Source organism: Erithacus rubecula (genome assembly GCF_903797595.1).
Source record: "Erithacus rubecula genome assembly, chromosome: 17".
Lineage (NCBI taxonomy): Eukaryota > Metazoa > Chordata > Aves > Passeriformes > Muscicapidae > Erithacus > Erithacus rubecula.
The window spans coordinates 13,700,287-13,719,121 of record NC_136669.1 but is presented as its reverse complement, the minus strand read 5'-3'; the positions used below and the strand labels follow the sequence as shown (position 1 = coordinate 13,719,121).

General features: G+C 45.3%; 1 protein-coding gene across 5 annotated transcripts in view; it reads right to left on the bottom strand.

Moving 5' to 3' along the window:
- Positions 1-18,835, bottom strand: part of DNAAF8 (dynein axonemal assembly factor 8) — an 88,136-nt gene that overhangs the window by 69,024 nt on the left and 277 nt on the right. For 4 of the 5 annotated variants that reach the window (XM_079321020.1, XM_079321022.1, XM_079321023.1 and 1 more), the window contains exons 1-10: positions 18,654-18,809; positions 16,881-17,037; positions 13,702-13,815; positions 12,556-13,038; positions 10,540-10,636; positions 10,083-10,221; positions 9,084-9,230; positions 8,644-8,712; positions 6,722-7,075; positions 4,787-4,937 (exon numbers count right to left, since the gene is read on the bottom strand). In XM_079321020.1, coding sequence (XP_079177146.1) covers positions 4,787-4,937; positions 6,722-7,075; positions 8,644-8,712; positions 9,084-9,230; positions 10,083-10,221; positions 10,540-10,636; positions 12,556-13,038; positions 13,702-13,815; positions 16,881-17,024 — 1,698 coding nt within the window. In that variant the 5' untranslated portion in view covers positions 17,025-17,037; positions 18,654-18,809. Of the gene's footprint in view, positions 1-4,786; positions 4,938-6,721; positions 7,076-8,643; positions 8,713-9,083; positions 9,231-10,082; positions 10,222-10,539; positions 10,637-12,555; positions 13,039-13,701; positions 13,816-16,880; positions 17,038-18,653; positions 18,810-18,835 lie in introns of those variants that run through there. The other variant, XM_079321021.1, reaches the window with a different exon arrangement.

Sequence of the window (18,835 nt, the reverse complement as noted above, 5' to 3'; positions counted from 1 at the left end):
GTATTTTTAAATAGTGCTGAGGCCATCACCTCAGTGCAGTCAGGTGAGCAGCTCCAGTGGAGCTGGGGAGGTGCCCAAGGGCCCATGTCCAGCAGGTGAAGTGCTGGGTTAGGATCCCAGGATCCTTGAACAACCCAGAGATGGAAGAAAAGGGCAAATTCCAATGTTGATGTCAGCAACATTGCCTTAAAAAGATCAAAACACCCATGGATCAGCAATGGCAATCACAGGCACCTATTTCAGGAAGACAGGTAAAGAATCAAAAGCATTTCACTGACAATTTGCAGATCAAGGCACCTCCTACTTAAAAATAACTTCTGGGGCCAGTAACTGAACTAAAAATACTTGTACAAGTTTTAGAAATCAATCCCTACTTTCAGTCAGACTGTGCTGATGGCAGAGTAACTGTCCCAGTAGCAGAATGTGCAGCACTTCAGCACCACTCTGATGGGAAATATGGATCTTGTCAGGGATTTTCCCCTGAAGAAATATCAGATCAAAGAGAGAAAAAGGGCAAGGAAGGATTTGACCATAATATTTTGATAATTTTGTGGCAATGCAAGGAGAACATCTCGTGGTTGAGAATTCTCCCTGACACCAGTGAGCTGAGTCAAGGAGTGTTAACATAAAGAACCTGCTGATTTTGACAAAAAGGTGATGGAGCCTGTGTTTACAAGATGGAAAGAAAAGCACCCACATCATCTATTTGTTAAGGTAGAATGAATCTGTTGTGCCTGGCTGTTTCTGTTTTGTAAGGCAGCTGTAAGGCTAAGCTGCAATGAGATGAGGATCATGGTAATATAATTACTAATACAAGGTTAGCCCAAGTGATTGTGAATGCCAAGAAAAATGAGATGCCTCAGTATGAGTCAACACATTCATTTCCCAAGCAGTCTGGCTGTGTAAGGGAGATAAAACTGTTTATAAGGGGCTGGTTACAAGGTGGCTCCTAATAGCTCTCCAATAACATTATCTTGTTCTGCCATATCATGATAAAGCAATAAATGGAGAATCAAGCTGAAGGCCTGCTGAAAACACCTACTTTCTCCCTATAATAAAAGAGATGAATACAAGCTAAGTTCTAGTTGTTCTGTGTTAAATGAATTCCAAGGCTGCATGGGCCAGGCAGGGGTTTGGCTGCAGTGTTCAAGGCCAGGTCTGACACAAGCTCAGGTGTTTCACTTCACTTGGGGCTGCTGGGAGAGGAGCTCTGTGAAGCTGCTTTTTCAGCAGGGACATTTCCCTTGGCCCTGGACAAGCTGCAGAGCAGCTCTACCTCTGCCTGGCCTCACCTCCCTCACCTGCACTGACTGCTCTGACTGTGTGGCTCCAGCTCAGCCCTGTTCCATCACTCCAGACCCCCTGGGTGATCACTGGGCTGCCCCTGGGTCCTGTCCCTGCCTTGGCTTTCTGCCCTTCATCTTGCACCTTCCTCACTCCCACGTTTGCCAAGTGGCCACTCTCACTGGAGCTGCTCTGCTGCTCCTCTGGGACTGTGGCACTGCCCTCCCTGCTGGCCAGGACTGACCTGCCTGCCTTGCTCTCACCTGCAGATCCTGCTTTGTCTTCCCCAAAGGCTTCCCACTGCCAGAGAGCAGGGTTAGATGGAATACTGGGGAGGAATTGTTCCCTTGAGGGTGGGGATCCCTGCCCCCAAGGCCAGGTTGGGATAGTGGAAGGTGTCCCTGCCCATGGCAGGGGTGGGACAGGATGGGATTTAAGGTCCCTTCCAACCCAGACCAGTCTGGGATCCTGTGATATCCTTAGAATAACCTGCTTGTGCTGCTCCTGACATAAAATTCAGCTCTGAGACTGGCAAAAGTTACCACCATTATCTGGATCCCACCTAATGGGAATGTGACAGGAAAACAAACATCAGCACTAAGTTACTTATCATAATAAGGAAGATGAATGAAGTGACAGATCAAACCCATTTCATTTTACATCCTCCATTTAACTGCTTTACATCCTGTGAGCATTCCTTCTGTCTCCATCAACAACACTGCTCAAATAATGAAACAAACCCTGTGCTGTTCCTCTAAACTAATTCATCCTGACCCTACAGCAAGGATCACACCACCACTCTGCTGGTTTCACAGAACTTTAGGTGCTTGCATCAGTTCTGAACCAGAGCCAAAGGTAAAAATGTGGTTAGGGAGCCCAATTTCAGAGCAGATCAACTCACTGCAATCTTAAATTTCACTGAAAGTTTGGGTGGTGCAGAGAAGGAAAAAAATCAAAGCACAGCATTAAAGAAACCACTGCATTATTTTTATAACTAAGAGGTGAGCCAGACTGCCCAAGTATTCAGACACCTACAGACATGGACTTGACAAGCAGAATTCTTAGAAAGAACCCACTGATTTCCCAGGGAATTGGCACCTGCATGTCTTGAAAATCCACTGGATCTCAGCCCCTTCTTCAGCAGCTGCAGTGCCCCTGGAAGTGAATTCTCAGTCTCTCAAGTTACCTCTCCCCAACCCTGACTCTGAGAGTGAAGCTGAGGACAGAGTTTGACTGAACTGGGTTAAGAAAAAAGAGACAGCACATTAAATCTGCTTTTACATTTTAGACAAGGACTCTAATGTAACCCTAATGCAGCTTTTCAAATTTCCTTTGCCAGTCTTTCCCAGCACCTCAGCTACAGTAATTGCAGAGTTTCTCAACTTTCCCTCTGATTATTATTCAATTCAATTATGTATGTACATTATAAATGGTCAGAAGAATTCTGGAAACTGTGACAAGTGTTCCAGATCTGAACATCTATCACTGCCAAAACAAAGGACTTACAAAACAAATTTGCAAGTGTGCTACTCTGTCAAACACTGGGGCTTGTTCTTTGAATATATGTGTTTATATATAGATATTAGATATTTTCACTGAGACATAGCTGCCACATTACAGGGGCTTTTAATTTTAAATGTCAAAACAGTCAAGTTTTTCTGGCTGTGTTCATAAAAAAAAGAAAGAAAAGAAAACCCTGTTCAAATTCAAAGGAAAAAATGCTGTTATCAAAGTGGATTTCAAGTAATCTTATAAAGGATTGCATTTGATAGATGATGTTGATACATTTTTTTAGTCTTAATTTTAATAATGAATATTTCTGAATAAGAACAAAGAGCAGAGTTGCCCAGACAACATGGTTATTATGGGTTGTGCTGATTTGCTTTCACCATCAGTGCTTTGGGAGGTCAGGCAGGTTCCCCTGGAGCAGGCTGGCACTTAGTCTGGGATCATGGAATGGTTTGGGTGGGAAGGACCATAAAGAGCATCTCATTCCACCCCTACCACAGGCAGGGACACCTTCCACTATCCCAGGCTGTTCCAGCCTGGCCTGGGACACTTCCAGAGCTGGACCAACCACATCTTCCCTGGGCAACCTGTCCCCAACCTCACAGGGAAGAATTTGCCCCCAGAATCCCACCTTACCCTGCCCTCTGGCAGGTTAAACCTGCTGTGCCTTGTCCTGTCACTGTGTAACAAGCCCCTCTCCCTCTTTCTGGCCACTGGGAGCAGTTTGCACACACAGCAGGAGCCTGGGCTGGTGAGAAATGTCCCTGTCCCTGCTGCCACAACTGGAACATCATCCCATCCCTTAGGGGAACATGCACAGCTCCAGTTCCAGCACAGATCCACCCTGAGCTCTGCTCCAGACAAAGCACATCACCAAGCCCATCCTCATTTTATTGGCACCAGCACAGCAAATATGGGAAATGACCAAACAGAGTGATTCTGCACTGCCTGGTGCATTGTCAGGAAGGGGAGAGCAAGGCCACGTGGATTTCTGAGGAGCAAGTGAGTGTCTGCATCTCAATAAGGGCTAACTGGAAGTGGGTGGTACCTGCCAGCAGCCAGGGAGGAGCAAATCCAAAGGATCCACAACCTTTACACTCCAAAGCAGAGCTCTGGGCACTGTGCTGTCCTTGTCAAAGCAGGCTGGCAGGGGGAAACTGCTGGGAGCTTTTTAGTCCTTTACTCCTCCTCATTGACTAGTCCACTGCTAAATAAAATGAGTTTTCAAATCTCCACAACCACAACAATCAATTTACAAAACAAACCTGAATGCTCCAGCTCCAAATCTAGGGCTGTGAAGTCTTTCAACTTTTATACTGACAAAAGAGCTTTATTATTGGCATTAGACTAAATAAATCATTATGGTGGATTCATGGTGATTCTGCAGTTTCTCACCTCCCCTGACCTTCTGCTCAGCAAAATCAGTGTATAGGTGAAGCAGGACTGCTTGTCATAGAATCATGGAATGGGTTGAGTTGGGAGTGATCCTAAAGCTCATCTCATTCCATCTCATTGTCCTCTGCTAAGGCAGGGACAGAGGTAAATCTTCTGAGGAGTAACAACAGCCCTGTCCTCCAAGCCATAGTTAAGGTTTGGCTAAAATCAGGATCATTTCATACTCCTTTAATCAGTATTATTAAACCCACAATCCTCAAAACCAATGCACAAAAGTGAACTATAAAGCTGCTGGGGGCAGACAAGAAGGACTCAATAGAGAAAGTAAAAATATTTCATTTTTTTAGGAAAAGGTATGAAAAATCATTTGATGACACTGAGGCCACTGATTCCAGCAAGCCCTGGCAGGTCAGAACTGGAGGGCAGCTGCTTGGGAGCTCTCCCTGCACAGGAAAGAGAGGAATTCTTCTCTCTTAGTGTGAGAGAAGAGCTGTAGGGCTGCTCCTCTCCTCAGCTAATGTTGTTCCACAACCAACAGCTTTGAAACAATGCAATAAAAATGCCATTTTGGAGCCCCTGGAGGCCCTGAGGCACTGACCATGTGGAACAGCAGTGGGGTGCTCTCTGCCATGGGCTGCCTCCCACACACCGAGCGCTGCGGCTGCCACTGCTCCAGCTGCTCCTGCAATCTCTGCCTCTCCTCCATCTCCTCTTCCTTCTGGGACAGCTCTCTTGCACTTCCTTCTCTCCTGAAAAATACACACAATAAGCTTTTCACTTGGGAAAAAAAGCCACTCGTTCATCTGGTTGCACTTCTTTTTTTTTCCTTGTATTTACATCACACACTTGAGGGGGAATCATCATGAAAGGCTAAAATGGATTTAGAAAGCAATTCTGTTGTTTGGGGGGGGACACAAGAACTTGTCAGTGGATGAAATAATCTCTCTAAGAAGAAAAGAAAAACACAAAGAAAAGGAGCAGAGATCAAACTTCTGGTAAGTGGTGATGATCTGTTTGGAGATCAAAACTCCTTTAAGCAGAGGTGTTTGTGATGTGTCACAATCTCCACACCAAGATTCCCAGTCCAGACCCATTTCCTTTCCACTGTGGTAGAGATAAAGTTCCCCTGACCCCAAGACCTCCCATCTCTCTACATCTGGATGCCTGCAGGAAGATTTCATCTGCCATTCCTGTGGCAAACACAAACTCCAACTTCTTCAGAATTCTCACAGCCCCAGCAATAATTAGAATAGCAAGAGAGAAAACTGCAATCAGTTAAAATCACTGAGTTACCACTCAGAGACAGTAAATAAGCCACATTCTTGTCTGGCCATGGGCTGCCATCCAGGCTAACAGGTAATCAAAATGGAGTTTAGTGTTCCTGATGGAAGCAATGAGCTTAATGTCAGGAATCCCAGGGGGAAAAGCCCTGCAACCAAGCACCTGCCACAGGAGCTGAGGTGTCTAAGTGGCAGAGCAGGCAAGTGTTTAACTCTGACACAGTAATAGTCTCCAGAGCAGCCAGATCCTGATTCTTTCCAGGGCTCATATGTCAAAGTCAGAATGTTAAATTTCACTCTGAAAATAGCAGGATATAACCTTTGAAAAGGCAGCATAATGCAGCTCTCCCAAACAGTTGGGCAGGTGCACAAGGCAACCACCTGATTTCACTTTGAAATTAGACCTTCTGCAGAATACACTGCATTTAACTAAGCCCAGGGAGGCAGAGGCCCAAATAACTCTGCAATTTCCTCAATTTATATCACTCTTATTTATACTTTTTAAAGCCTTCCAAGATATTCCTCTGGCATTCCTCACGGGTGTACTTTGTAACTCCAAGCTCTTGCACTTCTCTTGTTGGCAAAGAGTCAGAATTCCTTTGTTTGGAAGAAAAAAAAAATTACAAGGGGAGACTGATTCATCCTCCAGTTTGTAAAAGGTCTTTTAAACTGAGACAGAGAATAAACTATTTTCTATTCCTTCTGGGAACACAACAGAAATAAGCTTAAATTGGAGAGGGAATAATTTAAATTAGACTTAATGAAAAGCTTTACAACTCAAAGGATAATTAAACAGCAAAATGTCCTACCTGGGAGTCAAGGAATCCTCACCACTGAGGATTTCAAGACCAAGTTCTATAAAGATCTGCCAGGAGATATTAGATTTTACCTCACTCTTTATTGGCACAGGGAGACTGACCCTTCCAGACCTATTTTCTAGGAAGCTGTGCTTAGGAAATCCCAGTGCTGTTGTTCCTAAAGGAGATCAATACTGCCTTATCCTCCTTTTCTGTAGAATAAAAGCCAAAGAAAAAGGCTCAATTTCCAATGTCAGAAGTGCCATAGCTCATCTAATGCCAGGCCCACTGAGGCTGCCTCTAAACCTTCCAGCAGGAGCTGCCAGAACTGTTGCTCTTCCCAGGTAACAAAACCAGGCTTGCTCCAGCTCACAGCCCAGGTAAGCAGTTTTCTTTAATCCTGGACAATTAGAGAAGCCACATTCAAACCCACTGATTATTTTTCCTGTGGGATACCTTTGTAATTCTGCTGTAATTAGAGGATACTCTGGAGTATTTCCTGCATTTTTAATCTTCTCAGCTTCCATTTTGTTCTCTTTCTCTGTGTCAGCTCTGTTGCCCCCACAGCTTGAAAAGGGGAAACTTCTCTTGTCTGGTTCCAACCTCATCAGTTTATTGGGAACCACCTCATTTGTCTCTTGCCTCACTTTCCAAGACTGGTTTTGATTTTTATGAGAGGAACCTCTGTCTTCCAGCTTTTCTGGATGCAGTTTCTCAGCTGGAACAGAGGATTTATGAAGAAGCTCCAAGGATTCTTTACGTGCTGCTCGGAGTTGTTGCAGCAACAGGCTCTTCCCTGAGCAATTCCTCCTGCAAAGGAAATAAAAACCTGATTTCATCAAGATAAAGCATTATAGGAATAAAATCTCTGAGGAACTTCTCATACAATGAGAGCTCAAAACAAGGACTGGGCATCTACAGGAATAATAACTGTGGGTGACAGCAGCACCAGCACTCAGGTGACACAAGCAGAGCCAAACAAAATTGATCTTCCTGGCAATTTATTTACCTCTTCTGCATTCAGGCACAACAAAACACCTACCAGAAGAGCCCTGACCAAATGTATGGTTGGCATGGAAATCAGAGCCTATAGATATTTGTCCCCTTTGATACAGGGGTGGGGTTCAAATACACACAGATGAAAAGTTTTTTCTCATAATTATTACAATTTTTGAATGTTTGGCTTAATTTCCTCAATGAGACTGCTAAACTGTCAGCAAGCACATTACTGTAGTAGTGGAATGTCCTGTCATAATATTATCTACATGCAGAGAATAATAATTCCTGTTTAATAATTTGTTCCAGATAAAAATGAAATTGGATAGATCCCTCATTAATGAGATCAGAATCCTGCCCTGCTGAGACCAAGAGGATTTCTTCTTAAGGTGAATCAAAATCAAAAAAGCTCTGCTCTCCATCATTGCAGATTTACACTGATGGAACTGCTGAACTTGTGTCAGTGCCAGGGAGAGCTCCCCAAGCATCCCCTTGTCTCTGCTTTTTACTGGTTTTGGATTAGATATTCTAAATTACATTGTTTGGGCTCTGCTTCTTGTCAAATCATCTCTTCTTCCAAACCATTAAAAGAAGTGTAAGTGGCTGGCACATGCTCTGCTTGTCCCCTACCCTGCTGTGGTTTGAACTTCCAGGCTGCAGAATTCCAAATGGAACCCAGAGCATGAGTGCAGGAAGATGGTTAAATTGGACACCTCTGCTTCACATCAAACAAATGTCTAATAACCTATGGACATGAATCCAGGAGTTTAGCAAGAAAAGGCTGTGCCTGTTGAGGAATTTACATTTTAGGATTGCACCCATCACACTCTCTCAATTGAGGAGAACTGGGAGGGTCCCTGCCCATACAATGTAGTCAATATTCTCTTTAAATCTCTATCCATTCTAGCCTATTTTATTATTTCTAAAAATAGAAGTTTGTCTGAGTCAACTCCCTACAACATTTCCAAAGTTTGGTTCTGAGTCATGTCAAACAGTTCTGGTGTCACTCACACAGAGCTGGAGAAAAACTCACATTTTCCAGCCCCAGGACACCTCTGGCTGTGTTTTGAGTTGTCCCAAGCAGCTGGACAGGTGCAAATATTGCCTCAAGGATCAACAACTCTCTAGCTTTGCTAGCTCTACCATGCAACAGGAGAAGAGTGACCTCCTGGGGCCACACTGGAGTACTTTCATTGCTGGGCTTTAATTTTTTTTTGGGTTTTTTTTTTTTTTTGTTTTGTTTTTTTTTTTTTGTGAAGACCAGGAATGGAAATATTTAAGTACACAAACTTTCACTCTGATTACTGTTAGGCCAATTATTTTGTTTTCAGAAAAAAAGAACATCATATCACTTGAAACACAGTCCTGGTAAGGAGTCTTACATTTTCCTTTCTGCTTCATCCTTAATTGTCACAGTCTCTTCTTCTTCAGAGGAGGAGCTGTCACTTGCACTGTGAAACAATCAGACCATATTAATTAACCCTGTTCCAGCTGAGTGTTGGCTCTTGATAATTTCTAGGACACAAATTTAGAAAATTAAGAAAAAGAAGAAAAGATCTTCCAGGGAAGATCTCCAGGTGTTATGAAGAGTTCTTCACACTATTGCTCCAGCAAAAAGAAAATTCAAATATTCAAGCAACTAGACCAAAATGTTTACCTGTTTATTATCTAGTAGCTGTTTATTAAGTACAAGGTTTCTTCTTATGACAGAGGTGTGAAAGAACATTTTTAAAGTTACATTTCACAAGTATAAGATTCAGAAAGATTTAAGTTTCTCACCTTTTATTACTTATTTCTCACTCTCAAGAAAGCCAGGATTTACCTTTGTTCCTCTTCAGGGACTGTAAGTGACTTCTGGGGCTCAGCATCTCTCAAATCTATGTCCACAGCTGCAGGTTTTGGCTGACCCTGGAAACTCATCCTGCTCATCCTCATAGAACTTGGTGGGGATGACAGCAAGGCAACATCCCTACACATAGAAAACACCATCTCATATCCTCTGCCTCATCCACCCAAGAAATCCTGCAGGGAGTGCATTGGGATCAAAACTGCACTGAGAAAGGAGTTTGTGCTTGGCTACCACACAGATTCCAGCCCTGCTTCTGCCTGCTATCAAAATTCAAGGATTCAGTTTCCTTCAGGAACACAGATCACAGGCAGGATGAAGAGGGATATTTAGTTCTCAAAATGTGACAGCACCAAATTGTTCTGGAGAACAAAGGCAGGCACCAGAGAGATCACAACTTTTAACATCTCAGCATAAGAACAAGTTCCCCTTTCCTCCCTGCCTCTTGTGGCAATTTGTCTTCCCACACATACAAAGTGTAAATCATCCTAGTGGCTCTCCCTGCCCTGGCAGTGAGGAGGTTTCCCACCTTCCTCTCCACTTTTTCACTCATTATTTCCTCTGTGCTGCCACCATTGATGTTGTTCCCTCTGAACAATGCTGTTCCTTCACACAGAAACCTCCAAGAAGCACTGACATCTCCACTGATACCCACAGAAAATCATCCTGTGTATTTTTGCTCTATTGAGGTATCAGTAAGAAATTGGTACTCTAGACTAAAAAAAAAGTGAGCAGAATAATTGGCTTAGGCTCATTTTCCTGCCTTTCCCATTTATCCCAAGTGTCTGGCAAGGTTTAGACGAAGTTTGATGGAGAATGCCAAAGTGTTTATCATTAAATGGAAATGAATGCCTGAGTATTCCAACTCCAATATCAGCTTTCTGCAAGGCTACAGAGAAAACCCCCAATGGAAGTTGCCCAGTCTCCACTCTGGCAGCCAGGATTAGCTGGGATATGTGACAGAAAAGGACCTACTTATTGTCCTGCTGTCCCTGGAAGGAGCAGAGCTTGGCTGATGGCTTCCCCCAGGGAGGGGACACTGCCCTGGCCTGCTTGGCACACAGCTCTCCCAACCTTTTCATGAGCTCATCTTCAGACTTCCTCCTGAAAGTCTCTGGAAGAGCAACAAAATAATCATCAGTTGAGGTCTTCTGCCATGGAATCACCCAATATTCCCCAAATCCAGCCTGGCAGAGGGGAAGGATAAAGATAATATTGTAACTGGCTTGTCTGGCCCATGGCAGGCTGTGAAGCACTGGCTTCAGGCTAGGAAACCCAGATGAAGTCTTGAGGGAAGCTAATTAAATATGTTTTAGAAGCATTTAAAACCCCCACTATGATTTCTGCATTCAAAATTATCCTGCAGGGAATGACTTAAATACAGGAACCTGAGTTTTATTTATTTTAATGCACTTTCAACTAGTGACATTACCATAATCTGCTGGGAAGAAAGCAACTTCTGCACGAGTTTTTTCCTCCTGCTGCTCCAGCTCCTCAAGATGCTTGCCTACATCCCATTTCTCAAAATTCTGAAAGAAGATAAAAGAAATGTGATGGAAAGTTTATTCCCAAAAGACCACCCCTAATTTCAGTGTCAGCTTGCTTTCAGCAATTCCAGATGAAGTGCTGTAAGAAAGGAATGCATTTATTACATCCCTTCAGACACTGCATCCCTCCAGCTGCTTCAGCTACTTCTGCTGAGGTTTTTTCTCTGAAAACCCAAGAACCCTTTTGATAAGACTCAAAAAAACACTGAAGACAGTGGAACAGATTAAAAAGTGGCCTGATGCAAGGTCAAGCATGTGCATTCTGATCCTGAATAATAATGTGAGAACTTCTCCCTGCCACCCACAGAAGGACTTGTGGCTTTTCAGTTCTTTGAGATGAGCCCTTTCCTCCCCCTCCAACTTGTGAGCAGGGTAAATTCCCATTTCTCTGGGTACAGTCAGTATCAGATGATATCTCACAGCTGCTCACCCCACCCTGAAGGAGGATCATCCATTTCCTTGCTCTGAATCCCTGGCTGAGGGCACACTCACCTGACTCAGCTATGAGAGGCTGCTATGAAAGCCCACATGCATTTTAACCACTCATTGCTTTCCTCTCTGAACATTATTTGAAATTGAAGTTTTAATGAAAAGAATCCATACCCAAATCATCACCACAAATCAGAAGTGCTTATGAGTTTTATTGAAAGGAAGGGGGCTGTGAGTCGTGACAATGCCACCACTGCCACAAATATGCATTTAACACAACCACTCATGGCCTTTAAAAAAGCAGAAGCAGCCTCCAAACCCTGCAGTTTCACCTCCAGCATCTGCCCCTCTTGTTGAAGAGATCCTCCCTCCTTCCTGAGCAATAAATCTTCACACATATCTCAACCTTGATTAGATCTGTTCTAACACTGCAGCACTGCTTTAAGTTCCAGAAGAAATAGAAGTGAAGGTTTGCACAATTCAATTTTTAATACAGAAAGGAACTTAAAATAAAAACAAAAAACACTTCAAATGAACTGATAGGAATCAAGAAGAAATTGTACATTAGGTTTAGCAACTTGACACAAACTGAGGTGCCTGGCTGAGCTGGGGAGCAGCAACCCCATTCAAATGAAAGTGAGAACACACTGAGCCTGGTGTCAGAACTCACCCCAAAGCACCAGACTTCAGCTCATTGAAGTCACTGATATCAAACAGGTTCTGAAAGGCAAATAGGGCCTCCTGAATTAACAGGGACTGAATTCTATGAGGTGAGCTGGGAATTACATCCAGACCCACTTGAAAAAGATGTCCTTCAATGATGCAGAACAGTTTAACTCACAGGTCAGGAGCTCCATGATTTGCCTGGACTGGAACAGCTCTAACATCAAAAAGTTCATTTCTGTGAATATATGAAAGGAGAAGGGAAACATCTATACTCTGACCTGTGGCAGGCTTTGAACAGAAAGATCAGGACCTGTTCTGTGCTGATTAAGTCCAAATGAACTTAAAAATCAATAGAGGCAGACCTGTAACTCAGAGCTGAAGAGAACCACCCCCCACTCTGGGCCACATTCCAGGTAACACTGAGCTGCCTTAGGTGGGTGAGATTTAGGACTCCAGGAACAATCCTAAACACCTCCTCACCTCCAGCACTCCATTGGAAGGCCAAAAAGCTCCTTGTTTTAATGCCAAGTCTGCCTGAGACCTGAAAAACTCTTTTCCTTCCCAGGGACAGATGCTTTGGTTGGCTTCCCTGAACAGTTCATGAGCCTTGCTGCTGATCCATGGCTTTTGCCAGGGTTTGGACTTGCACTGACAGCTCTGGGACAGCTTTTGGTACTTGGGTAACACAGTGTGGTGTGCCAGAGCTGGGCACTTCAGTTCCTCACTGCAGTGGGACTGTGCAGGCACTGCTCTGTGCCCCCACCCCACCTGCAGCACCCCCAAAGCTTTATTTGAGGGCCACTTGCCTGCAATGACAAATGGGTCACCTCTCCAAGATGCTCAGCTGGGGTTTCTTCCTTTGCAACTCTTCCTGGAGCATTGTTGAGGCCATGGGAGGGAGGCTTGACATCCTGCTTTAGGGATGGCTTCACAAGGACCTTGGAGAGTATCTTTGTCTCTATCAGCTTCCTTCTCTCCTTTTTGCTGTACAGCTCATCCACAGACACTGCTGTGTTAAACCAGGAGTTCCCTCTTTCCTTGGCCTGTGTCCTGCCCATTTCTTTCTCCTCAAGGTGATGTGTGGAATCTGAGGGAGGCTCTTCAAGAACAGCTCTCTTTTGGTTTGGCATTTCTTCAGTCAGGCTGGCAGGCTCAGGAGCCTCATCTTTAATCATTTGTACATCTTCTTCTGCAAAGATTTGGGCACCATCTGTTTCTTCCTGAAAGTCAAAACTTTCCAAGTCTCTGTTCCAGTTCTCCCATGGAAGTCTTTGTGCCTCCTGGATTTGCTACAGGTAGGGAAAGCACAAACATATAGAAAGTCAATCTCCCTGAGCTTTGGAAATGGATAATAAACCAAAACAGAGTGATTGGCAGGCAACAGCTCCAGCTCAGACACCATATGGAAACATCCCACACTATACCCCTCATGGAAAACAGTGAGACTGTTTACTTTCTAAAACTTTAATTTCAGGAGCTCCTAACATTCTTTCAATTACATTTTCTTACATGTACTCATTTTTCCAACCTAAACCATTATATGAGTTCATGTTTATCTTCATCACTGAAGGAACAATGTGATTATTTTATCCCAGAAAAGCTGTTCAAAGAGTAAACTTCATACTTTTCCTCCTTCCTGCACTGTCCTGGTTAATTTTCTAGACACATAAAATGATTGCACAGTGTTAATTAGTGCACAGGGAAAAAAAAACAGTAAAAGGACAATAAAAACTGCCAGGAGATGGGACCAAAAAGGTCCAAATTCTCAAGAACAGAGAAAACTTTAAAAGGCCACTACAAAAAGAGAAAAAAAATGTATTTTCTAGTGCGAGAAAATACTGAGGACTAGGCTTTTCCTGTTCAGTCAAACAGGTCAAACATCAGCAGCTGCCCACACTGGGAAGAGCCAGAAGAGAGGGGTGACAGAACAGCCCACACACAACTGTCCCAACCTGCTCCTGGGAGTCTTCCAGGGAAAACATCAGCAGTTCTTCTGACAGGTCTGGAATTAGGTTTGGCAGGTCCCTCTGGAAGATGAAAAGCTCCTCATCACTCTCACAATCAGACTGCAATCAGAAAAAAAGAAAAAAAAAAAAAAGAGAAATTGAACAGGAGGCTGCAATACTCATTGATATTGGAATATCTGGTTTGCAGTGACAATTCCCATGCTGGCATCTCTTCAAGTGCAGAGACAAGAAGTTTCCCTACAGTCACACCTTTACTAGACAGTCTGGGAGTCCAAGAGTCACCAACTCCACATTTCAGCAAGCTACAAATGTAAAAAATATGTAAAACTCAAATTCCCATGGAGGTTGATTACAAACATCCTGCTGAGAAAAGCAATGGAAAGTGTGGGAAGTTCTCTGACTCCCAAGTGATTCTCTGCACTACCTCATTCACCATCAGAGAGGCAAGATACATATAAATATGCTGAATATTTACAAGGGCCTGGAGGACAGGACACAGGGAATGGCTCCTACTGCCAGAGGGCAGGGATGGATGGGATATTGGGCAGGAATTGTTCCCTGGGAGGGTGGGCAGGCCCTGGCACAGGGTGCCCAGAGCAGCTGTGGCTGCCCCTGGATCCCTGGCAGTGTCCAGGGCCAGGCTGGATGGGGCTTGGAGCAGCCTGGGACAGTGGGAGGTGTCCCTGCCATGGCAGGGGATGGAACTCAAGGAGCTTTAAGATCCTTCAACCCAAATCATTCTGGGATTCTCAGGGACTGGAGTCCCACAGCAGCCAAGAGGAACAAGCAGGACAGACCTAGGGGAGCAGCCAGGCTGAGGCACAACTCCAGATCCTTGGGCAACACGAGTGATGAGGCTGGTCAGAAATCAAGACTCAAAGTCAATTCACAGATGAAAGTCTGGCTCAGGCAGGACCACAACTAGAAACCAAAACTCCCCTAGCACAGCTCAGAGAGGCAGTGAAGGGCCAGGGCTGAGCTGAAATAGAGCTGCTGGGAGCCCAGGTGAGGCCAGGCAGGGCCATGAAGGCTTTTCACTGCCCTGATTCCTGTTCAGAACACAAAGTGCAGCTGTGTTTGCTCAGGCAGCATTTAGACAGCTCTGAAAATCCCTTTTCTAAACATCAGATATGCATTGGAGATGAATCCTTATGCATGGTCACCAAAGGGAGATTAAGCACCTCCTCAGCAGTCAGGACACAGCTTTCCTGCTTCTCCCTTTGTTTTGCAAGTGTGGGAATTTTGGGAAATTTTGGGAATTCACATTGCAGAGAATCTCCTCTCTGGTGTCATTAACATGAAGCCAACTGCAACAGAACATCTTTCCTCTTAATAAATTGCATATCAGGGTAATGAAAGGGCTTCAGGGCATAAAACACATTTGTGAGTGCCATTTTTGGAGGTGGGAGCAGAGCACCTTCAGGTGACAGCTCTGGGATGTACAAATGGATCTTTGTGCACCTGGAAACTCCTGGGACAAAGGTGCAGCCCTGGAACTGCAGCCTCAGCAGGACAGGGATTACACAAGCAGATCTTTTGAATGCAAATGAAGTGCCAGTCAGATTGCCTCAGTTCCTTCTGCAGGAAATCTTTTCCATGTGGGATAGAAACAGAGAATTTGGAGATTGTAAAGAATGGAAAAAAATGTTCAGCATGATTTGGGGTTATACAAGGGTGTGTGGCACCAAAATCTGGAGCTGCTCCTCTGGCTTAGCCTGCCTGTAATTTACTCAACAAGAAAGCCTAGAAATAATTTCAGTGTTGGGCCTTCATCTGTACTACAGAGACCCCAACAAGGGTTGTTCAGAATAATTAAAACAGTTTTGATAGAGGGAACTGAGAACAGTGAGGTAATGTAGCTTGTCCAGCATGACAGGGAAAGATCCAGGTCATGGAATCCCCATCAACACTTTATCCACCAGCTCACACTGCTTTGGATCATTGATTAATAATAATTAATAAATACCCACTGGAGGAATTTCTGGCTCTTGCACATCTCACAATCTCCCCCTGTTCCATTAATGGCTACACTAAGTTGAGATAAAATACATCCTTTGTGTGTTCAAAATGTTTTTCAAGTTTATTCATGTTTCAAAATTAACACAATGTTCTGATTTGGACAAAATGCCATTAATAATCAAATCTTGAGATATATTATCCCTTCAGGAAAGTCAATGCCAGAGCATCTTGGACTAGAGAGGAACACCAGAGCAATGGTCTCTGTGAACAGAGATATTCAGCAGCCAAGAACAGCCTGGCCCAGACCCAGCAAATGAAAAACCTGTACCTGTCAAGGATGCTGCACAACACCTCTCAGTCTCACACTTCATATGAAAAAGTTTCTGCAATTATGCTTCTCTGGCAGGTAAAAAGCATGAAAAAGCAACATGCCTTGTGGAGAGGACATGTGACACCAGCCTCAAATACAGAATAATCCATCATATCATGGAATCCCAGGATGGTTTGGGCTGGGAAGGGACCTCAAAGCCCATCCAGTGCCACCTCCTGCCATGGGCAGGGACACCTTCCACTGTCCCAGGCTGCTCCAAGCCCTGTCCAGCCTGGCCTTGGGCACTGACAGGGATCCAGGGGCAGCCACAGCTGCTCTGGGCACCCTCACCCTCCCAGGGAAGGATCCAATATCCAATCTAATCTTTTCCTTTGGCAGTGGGAGCCATTCCCTGTGTCCTGTCCCTCCATCCCTTGTCCCCAGTCCCTCTCCAGCTCCCCTGGAGCCCCTTTAGGCACTGGAAGGCCACAATCAGGTCACCCCAAAGCTTCTTTTTTCCAGGCTGAGCAATCCCAATTGTCTCAGCTTGGCTCCCAGCAGAGCTGATCCCTCTGATCACCCTGGTGCCTCCTCTGGACTCTCTCCAGCAGCTCCAAGTCAGTGCTGGGCCCCAGGGCTGGAGCAGCTCTGCAGGTGGGGTCTCACCTGAGAGGGCAGAGGGGCAGAATCCAAAGAATACAGGGAGAGGAGGTGGCAATTACACTCTGATAATTAAGGATAATCCAGAAGGCTGTGGATTAACACACCATAGTCAGGACAGGCAGCCCACCCAGGATACCTCAAAATGCCTGATAAGGTCTCCTGCTCTTGCTTTTGAGAGTTTTTTTTCTATCATCATCATCTATTATCTATCAGGCAGGTTTTCAGTGCTTACTGTGGAGGAGTCAGAGTCCAGGGATGGGAGCTGGTCCTTCACTGCAGCAAGGATGGCTCCCCACTGGAATGTCCTGTCCTGCACAGGAGCTGCAGGAGGCTCAGCTGCATGTTCTGCATCCTCACTTTGTGCTTCTGAGGCCATTGGGACAGCTTCCCTTCAAGCAAAGGCAAGATGAGCTTAAAGACATCTCTCCAACCATTAGATAACATCAGTCCAAAACAAGGACTGAGTGTGTGTGGTCAGGGCAGAGGAATTCCCAGCACTCCCAGCAGGGAATGTTAAAATCTGCAGTTTTGGACCTGTTCCTTCCCACCTGAGGTTCAGAAAGAGCTGAGAGCTTTCTGCCCTACTCACCACTACCCAGGGGCAGTTTAGCCCCTCATTTATAAAGTATTTTTTTGGGATTCTTAGCCAGAGTGCTGTAACTGTGTGCTCTTCAACCAAGGAAAGGACAAGGACACAGCAAAGGCAGGCTGTCACCTCTGCTCTCAGCTGGATTAACTCCTCTTCCCAATTTCCCTCACATTCCCCTCCTCACTACTCAAAGGATAGATAAAATGATCACAAAATCATGGAATCTCATAATGGTTTGGGTTGGAATGGAGGTTAAACTATCTCGTTCTACCCACCTGCCATGGGCAGGGAACTTTCCATGTGATTCATGTTTATTTATGGTTTCACTGGATTTTTATACCAAAAAAAAAAAAAAAAGTTAAGAATAAGCACATTAATGGATTTTGACCTCTCAAAGTGTTTCTAAAGTGGATTCTTTCTCCTCTTTCTTGATGTCCATGAGAAGTTGAGACAACACAGAAGGAACTACAGCTGAGCTAAGAGTTCAGATAATTCACCCTCACAGAAAAACTTTCTTTTTTTGCTACAATCACATGGTTTTCAGGGCAATCCTACATCAGAGTAAATGATTTCTGGTTCAGATGTTTCACAGAATACCCAGGGTTGGAAGAGACCCCAGGGACCATCAGAGGTTGGTGACTGTGTTCCTCAGGACTGAAATAACTGTTCAAGGGATCACACTGTCACTGTTATCTGCATTGGCCACTAACACTCCTCAAAATATGAAGTTAAACTCATCTTACTCCCTGGGAAGTTTATAACTCTCAAATTACCTCTGTAGGTACTTTATAAGCAACATCAATGGGGGTTTTGTTGGTATGAGACAACACTGAATTTCACTTGGATAAGAAGAGGGAAATCCTCATGGCTGGAGCACTGTGCTCTGACACTGAGCAGAGCTTGCCAAGGGTCACAGGAGCCCCATGGGGATAAAACAAATTAGCATGGCTCCCTGTGCAAAATTCTGAGATAAATATCCCACAGCTATGGATGGACACTGGATCTGAATGACAGTCAGCTCATGCAGCATCCTCTGTGGGAGCACAAGCACTTGTCAGCAGCACAACACTTTCTGCAGAGCTTGGGCATGGGGGCGGCAGCTCCAGGGCTGGACTTGATCATCTTTTTCTGGAGGTCTTTTCCAGCCTTAATGACTCCATGACTCTGAGGCTTGAAAGCCTGAGCTCCTCCGTGCCACCAGAAGTGGCGTTTGCTGGGAAGGAGAAGCACTGAGGATACGGGCGATGGAGGGGGACAGAGCTTGGTTTGAGGGCTGAGCCCCCGCAGCCGCAGCACCGGGACCCGCCGGAGGGACTCCCCTCGCAGCCCCGCCACGGCGCACGCGCACCGTCCCCATGGCAACGCGGCTCCCGCGCCCCCGGCCCCGCCCCGCTCTGCTCCCTTGCCCTCACTCACGGCGCCCACCGCCCTGCTCAGCGCCGGGCCGGACTGCGGGCACAGCGAACCGGCGGCACCGGGACGAGCGCAGGGCCGGGGACAGCGCAGCGGGGCCGCGTCTTCGGGGGCTGCTCGCCACAACCGCCCGTCGCCAGCCACAGCCCCATTGGCTGCCCTTCGCCCCGCCCCCCCACGGGCTC